This window comes from Anomaloglossus baeobatrachus, chromosome 3, assembly GCF_048569485.1.
Source record: "Anomaloglossus baeobatrachus isolate aAnoBae1 chromosome 3, aAnoBae1.hap1, whole genome shotgun sequence".
Classification (NCBI taxonomy): domain Eukaryota; kingdom Metazoa; phylum Chordata; class Amphibia; order Anura; family Aromobatidae; genus Anomaloglossus; species Anomaloglossus baeobatrachus.
This window is the reverse complement of record NC_134355.1, coordinates 12,029,280-12,047,608: the sequence shown is the minus strand read 5'-3', so window position 1 is coordinate 12,047,608 and position 18,329 is coordinate 12,029,280. Positions and strand designations below refer to the sequence as shown.

The 18,329-nt window shown below is 53.2% G+C and overlaps 1 protein-coding gene across 1 annotated transcript in view; it reads left to right on the top strand.

Annotated features, from left to right (window-relative positions):
• The first annotated feature begins 420 nt into the window (after positions 1-420).
• The window catches only part of KCNK5 (potassium two pore domain channel subfamily K member 5), a 31,702-nt gene continuing 13,793 nt past the window's right edge, over positions 421-18,329 (top strand). Inside the window, exon 1 of the mRNA XM_075338991.1 lies at positions 421-876. Coding sequence (XP_075195106.1) covers positions 691-876 — 186 coding nt within the window. The 5' untranslated portion in view covers positions 421-690. The remainder of the gene's footprint in view (positions 877-18,329) is intronic.

The following is an 18,329-nucleotide window of genomic DNA, read 5'->3' as shown; positions in this document are numbered from 1 at the left end:
GTAGTGGGGTCCCCCTGCCTCTGTAGTGATGTCACCTCTGTTTCTGGTGGGGGTCCCCCTGTCTGTAGTGGGGTCCCCCCTGTGTCTGTAGTGGGGTCCCCCTGCCTCTGTAGTGGGGTCCCCCTGCCTCTGTAGTGGGGTCCCCCTGCCTCTGTAGTGGGGTCCCCTGTCTCTGTAGTGGGGTCCCCCGTCTCTGTAGTGGGGTCCCCCCTGTCTCTCTGGAGGGGGTGCACAATGTTTGTAAACTTTCCGCAGAGTTGGGGAAGGTGCAGCAGGAAGAAGAGGCGGAGGTGGCGGAGTCCTCGGTGTCGGTGTGGATGGTGTCCCGGGGCGGCGTCTCCTATCTCCTCCCCGCTTCACTGTCTACAAATATGAACCCCAGTGAGTCAGTGCAGCACAAGACACGTGTGTGCCCCAGAGCTGCGCCCTCCATGCTGACGCTCTCCGCGGCTCCTGCCCCCCGGTGTTTGTCCCCTCGGTCTCTCCGGTTCTTGTCCCACCGGAAACTTATGAAGTAAACTTGTTACATTGTATCATAGAAACATTCTTCAGCGCGCATGCGCGGAGGGTGCACCAAATTCAAACAGCTGGTGCCGGGGGCTCCCATACAGCACAGGAGGGGCGGCGGGCACCACACACCCATGCCAGGCTCCAGCGGGGGGCACGGCGTGACTGAGAGCAGCAGCCAGCATGGTGGACAGGGGGCCCCTCCTGACCTCGGCCATCATCTTCTACCTGTCCATAGGGGCCGCGATCTTCCAAGTCCTGGAGGAGCCGAACTGGACTCAGGCGACCAAGGGGTTTGTGCTGAGCAAAGCCAAGATCCTGGACAAGTACAGCTGCCTGACCCCCGAGGACCTGGAGGAGATCCTGGAGGTAAGAGACCCCCGGGGGCAGTACAGGGGATCCACCAGCTGCAAAGCCCCCCCCCCCCCCAAAGTGCAGGGAATGATGCAATGTCGGGGAACTGCGCCTGAAATCCTCTGTGCTGCTGTGGGTGCAGTCTCGACTTCAGATCTGTTATAAGTGACTTGTGATGTCTGGTGTGTGGCTGCTGTCTGTATGGGGGACCGAGCAATTCTGGGGGGTCCGAGCAGTTTTGGGGGGGTTTAGTGCAATGGGCTGTCAGTGTGGAGTTCTGGGGGCACTGCAGTTTGGGTAGTGATATTGGGGTCCGGTGTAGACCCCGCTTTCCTTCACTGGCCGGTGCTTTGTGTAATCAGATGATACAATGCTGCACTGTTGTTGGCCGCACCCCATAGAGCCCTATGGACAGGCTGATATTGCGGCGTCTTCAGTAGAAGGTGCTGAAGTCCATCGCCTCGTGCAGCGCTGATCCTGGGGTTTATGGCGCTGATTGCTCAGGACTTGGTGGAACTTTCTCCTTTGGTTTTGTTCCATGTTTTCTCAGACATTTTATTTATTTTTTTGATAATATAAATTTTTGCACAAATTCAGCTTCACATAAAATTCTGTTTTGACGTCTCTCCTCTTTTCCATTGATGTCAATGTTCTCATGATGTTGGATTCTTTTCACTTAAAACAACAACAAACTTTTCAAATCTTAAGTAATTTCTGCCTGAAATCAATGAATAGAAAAGACCCCCCCCCCCCATATATCTAGTTTTTTGGCTGTGGGTCTCTTGCGTGTGAGATGTTCCTGCAGAGTTTGTTCTTCTTCTCACCTGTTCTGTCGCCCCTGATCTTATTATTCTTATTGTTTGTCATTAAAGGGAAAAATGTATCAGTTATTGTGCAAATAAAATCCAAGGGGGAAACGAAGCCTGTGTCGGGAGCGTGCGCCCTAGTAACTGCCCCGTCATTGACGCCCATGGAGCGTGCGCCCCAGTATCTGCCCCATCATTGACGCCCATGGAGCGTGCGCCCCAGTATCTGCCCCATCATTGACGCCAATTGAGCGTGTGCCCCAGTAACTGCCCCGGCATTGATGCCCACGGAGTGTGTGCCCCAGTAACTGCCCCATCATTGACGCCCATGGAGCGTGTGCCCCAGTAACTGCCCCATCATTGACGCCCATGGAGCGTGTGCCCCAGTAACTGCCCCATCATTGACGCCCATGGAGCGTGTGCCCCAGTAACTGCCCCCTCATTGATGCCCATGGAGCTTGTGCCCCAGTAACTGCCCCCTAATTGACGCCCATAGAGCGTGTGCCCCAGTAACTGCCCCCTCGTTGATGCCCATGGAGCGTGCGCCCCAGTAACTGCCCCGTCATTGATGCCCATGGAGTGTGTGCCCCAGTAACTGCCACCTCATTGACGCCTGGGGGTCCTCCTTATACCAGTGACGTTCTGTTCATGTAAGATGATTTCCCAAAAAGAATCCTAATCATATTATAAAGGGTAATGGTGGACCCCTGTGTGCAGTGTGGGGGGCGCAGAGTAACGCCTGTGATAGAGGACGAGTTCCAGGTTGTGGTGCCCATCTGTTATCAGTGAGCGGCAGCTGCCCCCACATGTCTGCCCCTGTTCCATTGTTGTCCCTTTTGTCTCTAAACAATAACTGTCTGGCTGTTGTGTAACTACTACTCCCAGCATGCTAATAGCCCTTTTTGGTAGTGTATGGACACTTTTTTTTTTTTTTTTTTTTTTTTTTTTTTCTTTTCTTTTTTTCTAATTAAACTTTTTTTTCCCCCCATTATTTATTTTTGTTTTTTGGACTTTTTTGCCACGTTCTGTGCTGCTTATTAAGGGGTTAAATGTACCCTGTTTTGGGGGCCACATTGTATAAAGTGTCAGAGCGCAGATGTGGAATAATCGTTAGTTTTCAGATCTGGGCGGGAATGGGGTCCGGTGATCGCCGTCTTCACGTCCCCTCAGGAAGGAGTGGTCCGTGAGATAATGTCTTCCCAGGCGCTGTCAGTTGTCGGTGGTCGAGCTGTAAATAAAGTGCACAATATCTGATCCTTCAGCCTCTTGTATTTTCACCTGCAAAAAAAAAATGTAGAAAAAACTATACTAAAAGTAAATAGAAAAGTTTCCAAACTTTGTAGTGAAGCCCCTCGTGATGCAGTGTGGGGGTCTGGACACTGAGGTCTGCTGCACCTGCAGTAACTGTGGCTATTTTCGTGAAGCCCCTCGTGCTGCAGTGTGGGGTTCCGGACACTGAGGTCTGCTGCACCTGCAGTAACTGGGGTTATTTTCATGAAGCCCCTCATGCTGCAGTGTGGGGGTATGGACACTGAGGTCTGCTGCACCTGCAGTAACTGTGGCTATTTTCGTGAAGCCCCTCGTGCTGCAGTGTGCGGTTCCGGACACTGAGGTCTGCTGCACCTGCAGTAACTGGGGTTATTTTCGTGAAGCCCCTCATGCTGCAGTGTGGGGGTCTGGACACTGAGGTCTGCTGCACCTGCAGTAACTGGGGCTATTTTCGTGAAGCCCCTCGTGCTGCAGTGTGGGGTTCCGGACACTGAGGTCTGCTGCACCTGCGGTAACTGTGGCTATTTTCGTGAAGCCCCTCGTGCTGCAGTGTGGGGGTCTGGACACTGAGGTCTGCTGCACCTGCGGTAACTGTGGCTATTTTCGTGAAGCCCCTCGTGCTGCAGTGTGGGGGTCTGGACACTGAGGTCTGCTGCACCTGCGGTAACTGTGGCTATTTTCGTGAAGCCCCTCGTGCTGCAGTGTGGGGGTCTGGACACTGAGGTCTGCTGCACCTGCGGTAACTGTAGCTATTTTCGTGAAGCCCCTCGTGCTGCGGTATGGGGGTCCGGACACTGAGGTCTGCTGCACCTGCGGTAACTGTGGCTATTTTCGTGAAGCCCCTCGTGCTGCAGTGTGGGGTTCCGGACACTGAGGTCTGCTGCACCTACGGTAACTGTGGCTATTTTCGTGAAGCCACTCGTGCTGCAGTGTGGGGGTCCGGACACTGAGGTCTGCTGCACCTGCGGTAACCCTGGCTATTTTCGTGAAGCCCCTCGTGCTGCAGTGTGGGGTTCCGGACACTGAGGTCTGCTGCACCTGCGGTAACTGGCTATTTTCGTGAAGCCCCTCGTGCTGCAGTGTGGGGGTCTGGACACTGAGGTCTGCTGCACCTGCAGTAACTGGGGTTATTTTCATGAAGCCCCTCATGCTGCAGTGTGGGGGTATGGACACTGAGGTCTGCTGCACCTGCAGTAACTGTGGCTATTTTCGTGAAGCCCCTCGTGCTGCAGTGTGCGGTTCCGGACACTGAGGTCTGCTGCACCTGCGGTAACTGTGGCTATTTTCGTGAAGCCCCTCGTGCTGCAGTGTGGGGGTCTGGACACTGAGGTCTGCTGCACCTGCGGTAACTGTGGCTATTTTCGGAGATCGGTCGCTCTTTGTGGAAGTGACGTTGGGGGTTGTTATTAGGAAGTGACAATACAATCGCCTCTTTCACTGTTTGCTTTCTCTTAGGCTCCTTTGTTTGCCTCTTGCCCGGGGTCACCTGCTCCTCGGATTATCCTGTCATTAGACTTTTTGGCTGCGGTTCTCAGGTGGCGCTCGCTGGAGTCGTGTGCGGCCATTTTACTGTATTTTCCATGAGGGGTCCCAGTAAGTTTGTGATTCCCAAGTAGAGCTGGAGATGAGCGGCACCAAAATGCGTCTGGCAGCCGCTTCTCTCCACCCCCCATAGACCAGAGTGCACCGGGGCCGGGGCGGTGTGGGACCCCGGTGTGGGACCCCACTGGCTGCTCCTCCTGGTGGTCTCTGGGGATGAGCTAAAACTTGGAGCAAAATCCTCCAGGATGATCTTGAATTCCGTTTTTAATAACGTTTTGTTTTCGTTCTCGCCTGCGGGAATCCTGTGCGCGGTGCCGGAGTCTGCGCTGTAATCCGCCGCCGGCGCTTTCTTAAGTCCTCAGATCATTAACTGGAAAAACAGGTTCCCCGACTCCGAGAGTATCATTGTCTGCCCCATAAGTGGCCGATGTGCGGGGAGGGCTGTGACCGGACTGGTGTCGCTGATCCTCTACCCGGAGCCATTGAGGGTGGAAACACTGATAACCAGTCACTAGAAGAAACGCAAAGTATTATCATCATGTCCATAGCTGTGATAAGGGGGCAGAGTGAAGACCACTTCTCATGAACCAAGGAAACTTTTGTATTGGCTCAGCCCAAAGCTTTTATGGAAGCCAAAAGTGAAAATATGACCACCATGTTCCTGGGCAAAAGTGCCATATCCCTAACGCAGCCATGTAGCATGACCAGACTGCCAATTTATGCCCCAAACTAACTGCGTTCCGGAGATCTGTGCTGCTGTTTAGTGTTGAGCGGGCACTACCATGCTCAATTACTCAGTACTGGTAACTAGTGATGAGCGGGCACTACCATGCTCAATTACTCAGTACTGGTAACTAGTGATGAGCGGGCATTACCATGCTCGGGTGCTCAGTACTGGTAACTAGTGATGAGCGGGCACTACCATGCTCAATTACTCAGTACTGGTAACTAGTGATGAGCAGGCACTACCATGCTCGGGTGCTCAGTTCTGGTAACTAGTGATGAGCGGGCACTACCATGCTCAGGTGCTCAGTACTGGTAACTAGTGATGAGCAGGCACTACCATGCTCGGGTGCTCAGTACTGGTAACTAGTGATGAGAGGGCACTACCATGCTCAATTACTCAGTACTGGTAACTAGTGATGAGCAGGCACTACCATGCTCGGGTGCTCAGTACTGGTAACTAGTGATGAGCGGGCACTACCATGCTCGGGTGCTCAGTACTGGTTACTAGTGATGAGCGGGCACTACCATGCTCGGGTGCTCAGTACTGGTAACTAGTGATGAGCGGGCACTACCATGCTCAGGTGCTCAGTACTGGTAACTAGTGATGAGCGGGCACTACCATGCTCAGGTGCTCAGTACTGGTAACTAGTGATGAGCGGGCACTACCATGCTCAGGTGCTCAGTACTGGTAACTAGTGATGAGCGAGCACTACCATGCTCAGGTGCTCAGTACTGGTAACTAGTGATGAGCGGGCACTACCATGCTCGGGTGCTCAGTACTGGTAACTAGTGATGAGCGGCCACTACCATGCTCAGGTGCTCAGTACTGGTAACTAGTGATGAGCGGGCACTACCATGCTCAGGTGCTCAGTACTGGTAACTAGTGATGAGCGGGCACTACCATGCTCGGGTGCTCAGTACTGGTAACTAGTGATGAGCGGGCACTACCATGCTCGGGTGCTCAGTACTGGTAACTAGTGATGAGCGGGCACTACCATGCTCGGGGGCTCAGTACTGGTAACTAGTGATGAGCGGGCACTACCATGCTCAGGTGCTCAGTACTGGTAACTAGTGATGAGCGGGCACTACCATGCTCGGGGGCTCAGTACTGGTAACTAGTGATGAGCGGGCACTACCATGCTCAGGTGCTCAGTACTGGTAACTAGTGATGAGCGGGCACTACCATGCTCAGGTGCTCAGTACTGGTAACTAGTGATGAGCGGGCACTACCATGCTCGGGGGCTCAGTACTGGTAACTAGTGATGAGCGGGCACTACCATGCTCAGGTGCTCAGTACTGGTAACTAGTGATGAGCAGGCACTACCATGCTCAGGTGCTCAGTACTGGTAACTAGTGATGAGCGGGCACTACCATGCTCGGGGGCTCAGTACTGGTAACTAGTGATGAGCGGGCACTACCATGCTCGGGTGCTCAAACATAAAGATAAAATGTTAATGTTCTGGTGAAGAATCAACAACAAGTGGGACACAATTGTGAAGAGGAAGGAAATTTATTGCTTATTTTAAACTTTTTTAAAAATTAAATAACTGAAAATTGTGGCGTGCAATATTATTCATCCCCTTTACTTTCAGTGCAGAAACTCCCTCCAGAAGGTGATTGAGGATCTCTGAATGATCCAATGTTGTCCTAAATGATTGATGATGATAAATATAAGCCCCTGTGTGTAATCAAGCCTCCGTATAAATGCCCCTGCTCTGTGATAGTCTCATGTTCTGTGTAAAGCGCAGAGAGCATCATGAAGACCAAGGAACACAACAGGCAGGTCCAGGATACTGTTGTGGAGAAGCTTAAAGCCGGATTTGGTTGCAAAAAGATTTCCAAAACTTTAAACCTCCCAAGGAGCACTGTGCAAGCGATCATATTGACCTGGAAGGAGCATCATACCACTGCAAATCTACCAAGACCCGGCCGTCCATCCAAACTATCATCTCACACAAGGAGAAGACTGATCAGAGATGCAGCCAAGAGGCCCATGATCCCTCTGGATGATCTGCAGAGATCTACAGCTGAGGTGGGAGAGTCTGTCCATAACACAACAATCAGTCTACACTGCACAAATCTGGCCTTTATGGAAGAGTGACAAGAAGAAAGCCATTTATCAAAGATATCCATAGAAAGTGTTGTTTAAAGTTTGCCACAAGCCACCTGGAGACCCCAAACATGTGGAGGAAGGGGCTCTGCTCAGATGAAACCAAAATCAAACTATGTGGGCACAATGCCAAACGATAAAAGCAACACAGCTCATCACCCTGAACACACCATCCCCACTGTCAAACATGGTGGTGGCAGCATCATGGTTTGGGCCTGCTTTTCTGCAGCAGGAACAGGGAAGATGGTTAAAATTGATGGGAAGATGGATGGAGCTAAATACAGGACCATTCTTGAAGAAAACCTGTTGGAGTCTGCAAAAGACCTGAGACTGAGACGGAGATTTCTCTTCCAACAAGACAATGATCCCAAACATAAAGCAAAATCTACAATGGAATGGTTCACAAATAAACGCATCCAGGTGTTAGAATGGCCAAGTCACAGTCCAGACCTCAACCCAATCGAGAATCTGTGGAAAGAGCTGAAAACTGCTGTTCACAAACTCCTCCATCCAACCTCACTCAGCTCCAGCTGTTTACAAAGGAAGAATGGGCGAGAATTTCACCTCTCCATGTGCAAAACTGATAGACACAAACCCAAGAGACTGTAATCGCAGCAAAAGGGGGCGCTACAAAGGATTAACTTACAGGGGATGAATAATATTGCACACACCAATTTTCAGTTATTTATTTTTTTATAAAAGTTTAAAATAAGCAATAAATTTCCTTCATCTTCACAATTGTGTCACTTGTTGTTGATTCTTCACCAGAACATTCACATTTTATCTTTGTTTGAAGCCTGAAATGTGGGAAAAGGTTGAAAATTCAAGGGGGGTGAATACTTTCACAAAGCACTGCATCTCTAAGATTGTACTTGGTGGTGAGTGTATTATTGGCCCTTTCTATCTTCGTCCCCAGTGGAGACAAGAGGAATGGTCCGTCTTGTGTTTTGAGGGTGACGTTCCTCGGGTCGTAGTGTGAGAACCTTCATGTATCCAGAATTTCTTCTCTGGTGATCGGCGTTAACCCATTATTGCCCGGCGGTGCAGTTTGTACGCGCCGTGGCTGGACAGAACATGACGATCCCTCTGCTGACTGCGCGGCTAATAACGTGGAGCGATTTATTCCTTAGATTATTTTTCTTGGCTTTTGTCTTGAGTCTTAGCAGCTCGTCTTGTGTGCGGAGCTGCCAGGGAGCGAGGTCAGCGCACGGTGCAGAGATGGGAGCGGCCGCCGTGTGTGACCTACTCCTGTGCGCTTTCCAAGAGCGAATATCTAACGCCTCCTGCACTGGTGTCACATGGAATCCTGGGAACTGGAGCCTAACAATGTAACGGCATTGAGCGGGTGCTAATACATATGCAAATAGTTCTAGGTTGCGCTGTTGTTAATGTCATCTGGATGAGCACAAGGAACTATGTGCCTCCATGTCCACTTTGTGTGGCGGCTTTGCCTGGCGGGGGGGGCCCCTTGTGGCAGCCTTGCTCGGTTGGGGGCCCCTTGGGGCAGCCTTGCTCGGTTGGGGGGGCCCCTGTCGCCCCTTGGGGCAGCCTTGCGCGGTTGGGGGGGTGACCCCTGTCGCCCCTTGGGGCGGCCTTGCGCGGTTGGGGGGGTGACCCCTGTCGCCCCTTGGGGCGGCCTTGCGCGGTTGGGGGGGGGTGGCCCCTGTCGCCCCTTGGGGCGGCCTTGCGCGGTTGGGGGGGGGTGGCCCCTGTCGCCCCTTGGGGCGGCCTTGCGCGGTTGGGGGGGGGTGGCCCCTGTCGCCCCTTGGGGCGGCCTTGCGCGGTTGGGGGGGTGGCCCCTGTCGCCCCTTGGGGCGGCCTTGCGCGGTTGGGGGGGTGGCCCCTGTCGCCCCTTGGGGCGGCCTTGCTCGGTTGGGGGGGGTGGCCCCTGTCGCCCCTTGGGGCGGCCTTGCGCGGTTGGGGGGGGTGGCCCCTGTCGCCCCTTGGGGCGGCCTTGCGCGGTTGGGGGGGGTGGCCCCTGTCGCCCCTTGGGGCGGCCTTGCTCGGTTGGGGGGGTGGCCCCTGTCGCCCCTTGGGGCGGCCTTGCTCGGTTGGGGGGGTGGCCCCTGTCGCCCCTTGGGGCGGCCTTGCGTGGTTGGGGGGGGTGGCCCCTGTCGCCCCTTGGGGCGGCCTTGCGTGGTTGGGGGGGGGGGGGCCCTGTCGCCCCTTGGGGCGGCCTTGCTCTGTTGGGGGGGGGAGGGCCCTGTCGCCCCTTGGGGCGGCCTTGCTCGATTGGGGGGGGGGGCCCTGTCGCCCTTGGGGCGGCCTTGCTTGGTTGGGGTCCTTGTCGTCCTGCGGGCGGTGGTCTTGCCCGATGCGGGAGCCACTGTGGCGGCTTTGCCTGGCTGGGCCCCCACCGCTCCAGTGTCAGCTTTGCCTGGTGGGGGCCCCTGTGTGCTATCATACTTGTATACCAGGAGCCTCGCCCCTCTTTGGCCTACACTATAGGCTCAGCCCTCCGTCTCCCGGCATAGTAATGGGCAGGGTTCTCGCTGGAGGTGGCCGTGACTTCCGTGGTCCGAGGCCGTGATATCCCTTATTCATGAGGAATAGGTCAACAAAAAGTGCAAATTTAATCAATTTTCAAGGTGTCTTTTTTTAAGAGCAGGGATGTGTACGGCTTTTTGTTGATGTGGGGGTCCGGGGGGGGGGGCGCTGAATAGTCCGCTGTGTATCCTGCGTCCGGCGGAGGCTGTGAATGCGCCTTCTGTTCTGCGATTCTCCTCCGCAATGTCGTGTCCTGTGCCGCCTCCACGTGCTTTATAATGTACCGTATACAATTATCGTGTACTGTCCCCTTAAGTGATATCATCTGCAGTAAATATAATATAATGTACATGTGTCTCCTAGGTTTTATCCTCCTCACCCTTAATACAGATATTGACCTCCTGAACTTTGTCTTCTAACTTTTGGATATTTCTGAATCTGTAACAGATACTATGACAACTACTAATGACCACCAATGATCTGCCATGTAGGGGTTGTCCTGTCTTCTCCTATGAGTGTCTGTGTGTGCACCAGGAGGCTCAGGATGAGCAGGATGATGGCTCTGCAGCACAGCAGATATTTGCCGCCTCCCCGGCCGCCCGCGCTGTCCCTCTGCACCTGCATCTGTGTTGGGGAAGTGGATTGTGCTGACGTCGGCGCGGGGTTTCCTGGAGGCCTCTGATCTGTGGAGGGAAGGATGAGCGCAGAGCAAAAGCTTCATGTTACGCAGCGTTCAGTCTCCGCACTGGCACCACAATACCCAGCCAGTCCGCGCCGGATCCTGCTCAGTGTTATTACCATATGCTGTAATTTCAGTCCTGATTGTGTTTAATACAAACATTAAAATTGCATCAGACTCATGTCAATAACCTCACCTACATCATCTCTGTTCATCCAGAGCCTCCTGGTTCACCAACACTGAGCCCTGCACAGGATTCTAGGAAAGAAGATTACAGCATAAATATTCCTTTTCACTTTGCCTCTAAGAAACAAGCTGGAATGTGGCAGCGTTACATTGTATCATTCTCTCCTCTTTGTATAGAAACGTCCCCCCCCCCCCCACCCCCAGTGAGCGAAACTGCGAACAGATCCATACGTGAATGACTGTCGTGAATCTTGGCATCCTCCGCAGATGACTTGAGGTCCGTGATTACGCTATTGAGGATGGTGGAGGTCGGCGGAAGGGGAGGATGCTGTGGAGGAGGGTGTGGGTTGTAGGTGCTGCAGTCGTGGAGGGCGCCGGGTGGTGCTGCAGTCGTGGAGGGCGCCGGGTGGTGCTGCAGTCGTGGAGGGCGCCGGGTGGTGCTGCAGTCGTGGAGGGCGCCGGGTGGTGCTGCAGTCGTGGAGGGCGCCGGGTGGTGCTGCAGTCGTGGAGGGCGCCAGGTGGTGCTGCAGTCGTGGAGGGCGCCGGGTGGTGTTGCAGTCGTGGAGGGCGCCGGGTGGTGTTGCAGTCGTGGAGGGCGCCGGGTGGTGTTGCAGTCGTGGAGGGCGCCGGGTGGTGCTGTGCTGCAGTCGTGAAGGGCGCCGGGTGGTGCTACAGTCGTGGAGGGCGCCGGGTGGTGCTGCAGTCGTGGAGGGCGCCGGGTGGTGCTGCAGTCGTGGAGGGCGCCGGGTGGTGCTGCAGTCGTGGAGGGCGCCGGGTGGTGTTGCAGTCGTGGAGGGCGCCGGGTGCTGCTGCTGTCGTGGAGGGCGCCGGGTGGTGCTGCAGTCGTGGAGGGCGCCGGGTGGTGCTGCAGTCGTGGAGGGCGCCGGGTGGTGCTGCAGTCGTGGAGGGCGCCGGGTGGTGCTGCAGTCGTGGAGGGCGCCGGGTGGTGCTGCTGTCGTGGAGGGCGCCGGGTGGTGCTGCTGTCGTGGAGGGCGCCGGGTGGTGCTGCTGTCGTGGAGGGCGCCGGGTGGTGCTGCTGTCGTGGAGGGCGCCGGGTGGTGCTGCTGTCGTGGAGGGCGCCGGGTGGTGCTGCTGTCGTGGAGGGCGCCGGGTGGTGCTGCTGTCGTGGAGGGCGCCGGGTGGTGCTGCTGTCGTGGAGGGCGCCGGGTGGTGCTGCAGTCGTGGAGGGCGCCGGGTGGTGCTGCAGTCGTGGAGGGCGCCGGGTGGTGCTGCTGTCGTGGAGGGCGCCGGGTGGTGCTGCAGTCGTGGAGGGCGCCGGATGGTGCTGCAGTCGTGGAGGGCGCCGGGTGGTGTTGCAGTCGTGGAGGGCGCCGGGTGGTGTTGCAGTCGTGGAGGGCGCCGGGTGGTGCTGCAGTCGTGGAGGGCGCCGGGTGGTGCTGCAGTCGTGGAGGGCGCCGGGTGGTGCTGCAGTCGTGGAGGGCCCGGGTGCTGCTTTCACAGAGGGCAGAAGTGATGCCATAGAGCTGGTTAAGGGTGCCTCTGTCATGGAGGGTGGGGATCTTAGGTGACCTAAGATAAGTGAAGCTCCAGCTCATAGGTTATTTGTGTGACTATCCAGGACCCCTCTGACACATCTGGGGCTTGTCATGGCCGCACCGGTGGTGATGGCAGCGGCGGTCCTGTATAGGGATGTGACTTTACTTGTATGCCTTTATGGAGAACTCCACCCAAATCCTTTTCTTTCTCTTCCACCTTTTTCCTGGATCCATCGGTGCCGGCAGTTCCAGGAGTGGAAGTGAATAATTTCGGCTCCCATCGTTGCGGCTGGTCTTCTCTGGGTGGAGTTGGCCGTTTCTCAGGCGGCTCCATCCTCAGTCTCCTCGGTTTTCCTCTGGACACTTTATGGTGTTCCCCATTATACGGCATTGTCGGCTGATGCCCGTTTCTGGGAGTCGCATTCCTCGCACGTTAGGTAACTGGTGAGTGTGTCTATTTTGTAGGTCTCTGGTGCACGAGTCCAGGATTTCCTGACTTACACATTGACATCCTATTCCCATGCTGTGAAGGCTCCGCAGGTTGTGTTTCTGCTCCATTCTCAGGGTTTAATGACTTGTGGATTGGCGTGGTCATGTGACGGCGTGCGTGATACCTGCAGAAGTCTGGAGATCTCCAGGAAGACAAGTCTCAACCAACATTGTCAAATTTGGCGATTCATTCGCTTTTTCGCCCAAGCATTGAAGATCTGAAGTATTTGTGCGTTTAGAGGCCATGGTCTTCTATGATGGGAGAAGTTCATGGTGGACCTCACCCAACATCTCCTTCTGCAGAATGAGGCTGGAGCAAGTCACAGAAGCAAGACAAGTATGAAGGAATCGAGCGGCGGCTCAGTACCGGGTCAGGGGATTATTTCATGCCTCTGTAGATGTTTTTGAGAAAATTGGGGGTCTTAAAATATGGTGGAGTCCTGGCCGAGCTTTCCCTAATCACTGAGGTGACCGGTTTACATGGGACAATCCTAGACTGCGCACAAGGACTTGTATTCACAGCCGCCTCCTTCATTCATGACCTGCATTTTGGATGATGAATTCCAGGAGCCCATCTGTCTTCTGGAGTCACCACATGAAGCCCCTCAGACAGAAGGGGCAGCACTAACGTCTCCTCTGGAGGAAAAACTGAGGTCAGCATCCAGGCCATGTCTGAAACCTTCACTGCTCAACATGTGGCCCAGACGCCCGATAACGTGTTCCCTCTACAACTTATCTCCTGTAACATGTATCCTGCATTTCCTGATAACCTGACTAACTACTATAATACTGCCCCATATGTACAAGAATATAACTACTATAATACTGCCCCTATGTACAAGAATATCACTACTATAATACTGCCCCTATGTACAAGAATATAACTACTATAATACTGCCCCCCTATGTACAAGAATATCACTACTATAATACTGCCCCATATGTACAAGAATATCACTACTATAATACTGCCCCCTATATACAAGAATATAACTACTATAATACTGCCCCTATACAAGAATATAACTACTATAATACTGCCCCTATGTACAAGAATATAACTACTATAATACTGCCCCTATATACAAGAATATAACTGCTATAATACTGTCCCTATGTACAAGAATATAACTGCTATAATACTGCTCCTATGTACAAGAATATAACTACTATAATACTGCCCCCTATATACAAGAATATAACTACTATAATACTGCCCCTATATACAAGAATATAACTACTATAATACTGCCCCTTATGTACAGGAATATAACTACTATAATACTGCCCCTATAGAATTTCTTGGCATCTTGTGACCTTTTTCCTTAATATTTTGTTTTTCTGCCTGGTGTTACATTTCACATATATGTATCACATGATCACTTCCTCATCGTCTTTGCTTTTCGTACTTTCTTCCTCTTTGTTGCTCGGTTTCTTCTCTGTGCTGTTGCACGTGATGGCAGGATAGTAACTTGGTTTCGGGGTCCATACTGGGGAGCGTCTGTGCAGTTGGGGTGGACCTGTTCCCATCGCCGGTGATATCGGGAGGGCTGAGGTTGGGTGAAAAGCGTCCTTTGTTGCAGGGATGTTCCATCCCTTGCTGCTTTGGGTGTTGATGGAAAGTGTGGTGGTCTGGGGGCTTCTGAGCTCCTCTTGTGGTCGGCGTGGTCTTCTTCTGTGAACTGCTTTCTTTGTGTCTCCTGTATGTGATCTTCTTGGTGACGTCAGACATGGGACGATTTCAGGAGATACATTGTAAGGACGTGACGTGGGCTCGTACGTCTTTAGTCTTTGTGCCAATGCTTCGGTTTCTGAGGGGCCAGACCTCCTTTGGGGTTAATGGGGAAATTCTGCTTGTGAAGTCTGTGTGTAATAATAGTTTTGTATAAGCTATAATCAGACCCTAATGACCCCCACAGGGTGAAGCCAAGGAAGATCGAGGGGGGGGGGGGGGGGGGGGGGGGTGGACTTGTAACATGGAACATTGTAGCCAAATGCAATGTATCATCTCGTGTGGATCCTGATCTGTGGTTGTTGTGGAGTATTGGCCACTAAATCCATCATGGCAGATGGCCTGTTCCTGAATTGATGCCCCGTAAATGCCGGCCGGACCACGCTGGACAGATTATTGTGTATGTAGAGGTTTATTGAAGATTTATGCTGAGTTTTGGTAACTTGTTGGCTACAGAACAAACTTCAGATCCCAGGTGCTCGCCATCGTTAAGTTCTGACCTCCAGCGTTGTATCACCTTCTGAGCTCCAGTCCGACCCTTGTCTTTTTGCCCCTCCGGGCCGCCCCCTGTCCTTTTTGCCCCTCCAGCCTGACCCTTGCCCTGTTTGCCCCTCCAGCCTGACCCTTGCCCTGTTTGCCCCTCCAGCCTGACCCTTGCCCTGTTTGCCCCTCCAGCCTGACCCTTGCCCTGTTTGCCCCTCCAGCCTGACCCTTGCCCTGTTTGCCCCTCCAGCCTGACCCTTGCCCTGTTTGCCCCTCCAGCCTGACCCTTGCCCTGTTTGCCCCTCCAGCCTGACCCCTGCCCTGTTTGCCCCTCCAGCCTGACCCCTGCCCTGTTTGCCCCTCCAGCCTGACCCTTGCCCGGTTTGCCCCTCCAGCCTGACCCTTGCCCGGTTTGCCCCTGCAGTTTTTTCCAGCTTTGATTTTTTTTAAACACTAGAAGTCCCAGGAATTTTGAGCTCCATAGGGTTTCAATGGTAGAAATGTTAAATGACCCCTCTCCGGGACTTCTAGTGTTAAAGTCAATAAAAGGTCTGTCACTTGACTCTTGATCACTTCCCACAGCCCCAGCGTTTGCTCCCTCAAGGTCCCTAATTCACAGGGACTGATGGGTCTTATGTCATGTAGTCCACACTTTCATTCTGACCTTTTTTGACTCTTCCCCCCCCTCCCCCCCCCCCCCCTTGTGTATTTGCGTGTTATAGGAAACTCTCCTCTTATAATAGAAGTGCGGGGAGCGCTGGGACTGAAACTTTCCTCATTGTTAAAGTTACTTTCTGCAAAAAATGTAAACAAATATCATTGTGGGAAATGCCCGGAGGAGCTAGCTGAGGGGCGTAGCTGTGATTTGGCCATTATTTTTTCCCTCTTAGTTTGGTTTCTCATGGCTGATTTGAGGTGTCACATCAGTGGAGCCGGTGTCATGGGGCTGCGTGCAGCGGTGATGTCAGCCTTGTTTGCCTCATGTGATCTGCAGGAACATCTGGTGAGACCGCCGCAGCCGCCTGGGCCAGGTGCTCGAATGATGCAACTACAAGTGTTCACACATCATCTGCACTTCAGTAATGTCACAATCCGCAACCTTGTGTCACAGAAAGTGGATGCTCTGAGGGTCGAGGAAAACGCCTGTCCTGCAGGAATCTGTGGATAGAGGGGTCTTCCCGCTGTCCTGCACAGATCACTGGGGGGCAAAACCTAAATCTAGTCTGCACTTCAGTCAGACATGGAAGTTACGACGCTTTAACTCAGAAATGCTGTCCTAAAGGCATTGCTCTCTGGTAGCAGAATTGTGAATTCAGCTCTGCCTGTGATTGGCGTAAGCAATGATGCTTCTCAGAATCGCCCCGAGATGAATGTATCTGCGATCATGGCTTCTGTGTGATCTTGGGGGGCCGGCTCCGGTGCACTTGTTTGGCAGGCTCCTCACAGCCGTTCGTGTACAGACCTGAGGATGCTCGCTCGCCGCACGCTGCATTTTTGTGGGTTTTTTGCCATTTATGGAAGATAACATTTTGCACTTTGTTTTCTTTACACACTTTTTTTCCACTTTCCCCTCTCCCGCTCCATGCTGTCCTCCATATGCTCGTCTTTTGTGGTGGCTGGTAATTATATACAGATTTGGACAATTAGCGAGGCTGCACGCAGATCTGCCTGCAATGTGACGGCCCCATAGAGCCAGTACAATCCCAGGGAATGTGAGCTCAGCAGTTATCGCTTCTGCACGGAGACCGTGCAGCTCTGATCATCCGCAGCTCGTCTCCGCAGACTTCCATCTTCTGCAGCACATCCCAACACGATACACTTAAATAGTAGAACGATAACGCTGCTAAATAAAATGGCTTTCCTAAGCTGTGCCCCTTCTCGGCATACTGTCCCCTCCTCGGTATGGCCTCACACTGCCTCCTCCACCCCACGCACACGTCCCAGTCTCTATTCTGTGCCCACTCACATTGTTCTCATCCCACATAGTCTCCCCATTCTGTATTTTCAAATTTGACAGTGGATTCTCATTTTTGCCTCTTCTTGGGTTCTCTCTGATTTCCGCCCTCTGCCGCTCCTGTCCTGTGCCTTTACCTTTAGGCGTCATCCCTGTGACGCATCATTCCAGGCTGATCAGTCATTTCCCCGTAGATGAGATCACTGGGTTCATAAAGCGGATCTGTCACCAGATTTCACAATACGATCTGCAGACATAATCGCACTCATTAGGATGAAGAGATTTTACTTTCTGTGAAAATCAGAATAACGGAACGATTATACAGTATAAATGATTATACGGCCGATCTGCGGCCTCCTCAGTGACCCTCCTCCCTGCAGCAGTCTCGTGCTGCTCGGTACAAGCTGCAGCTGTTGGGCTGGGTTGGTGGCACTTGGACTGCTCAAATGCTCATCTTCAACTCAAAATTATACTACCTTTCTAACATTAGCTTTTCACCGTAATTACACCAGCCTCATCAGGTCTACTTGTAATGCAGGCATATTTTTATTGTGGAATCTGACCCATTCGCTTTAGACTTTCAAGAGTCCTAACACAATATAAATGGATGAGCCGTTTGACCCATGGTGAGGCGGGACCGGTCTCTTCTGAACCCCCTCCCCATAATGCATGCATACTCCAGCCTCGAGTGTGCATTTGGGGTGCAAGCCTCTACCAGACTCCTCCAGAGAGAAAATACAGGAGGATTGAGCAGAGCGTCGGATCGAATGCCGCATACCTGATGAACGAATATGGGAAGGAGGTGTAAGGTGAGAAGACCCCTGTAATCTCTACTACTGAACCCTGTGCACCTTCCATACTGCAGGTCTAGGGGTCCGCATTGCGGGGCCATATACTGCCCATGTGGGGCCCCCCATTCTACGTAAATCCCACATGGCTGAGCCTCTGCTTTGTCTGCTTTGCTCAGTGACCATTTCCTTCGTACATTCTCTGCCTTTCTGCCCGGAGCTGCACGTTTCATCCAGGGGATCTGCAGTTTCCATCTGAGGATAATTCTGGGGCTGTTACAACAATTCCCGAATCTATAACATTGGACACTGGGGCCCTGTATTCCGGACGCACAGTCATGGCAGCCCCCACCCTCTGGTCCTTTTTTGTGCCCTCGGGTCCTTTTTACGTTCTCCTGAGATCAGCGTTGGGGCGTTATTGCCCCCCAGTATCGGGCACATCATGAATCCTTACACAGGTTGATCCCTATAAAGGAGCAGTGGATAGTTCTAACGTTCATTATAAAGTTGGAGTTTGGGGGCGAGGGGTCCAACAACCTGTCACTTCCATGAATGAGTGCGGTTGTCACCAGAAGCCGGTGGACATACTTCGAGGTCTATCCACAATCCTCCGGTTACTGCAGAAGCTGCTAAATCCCTTTCCAGTTTCCTCAGCCAAGTGCTCGGCAGCTGGGACGGAGGCGACAGAACGCTGGTCCGTTGCCACCACATCTGCGGATTA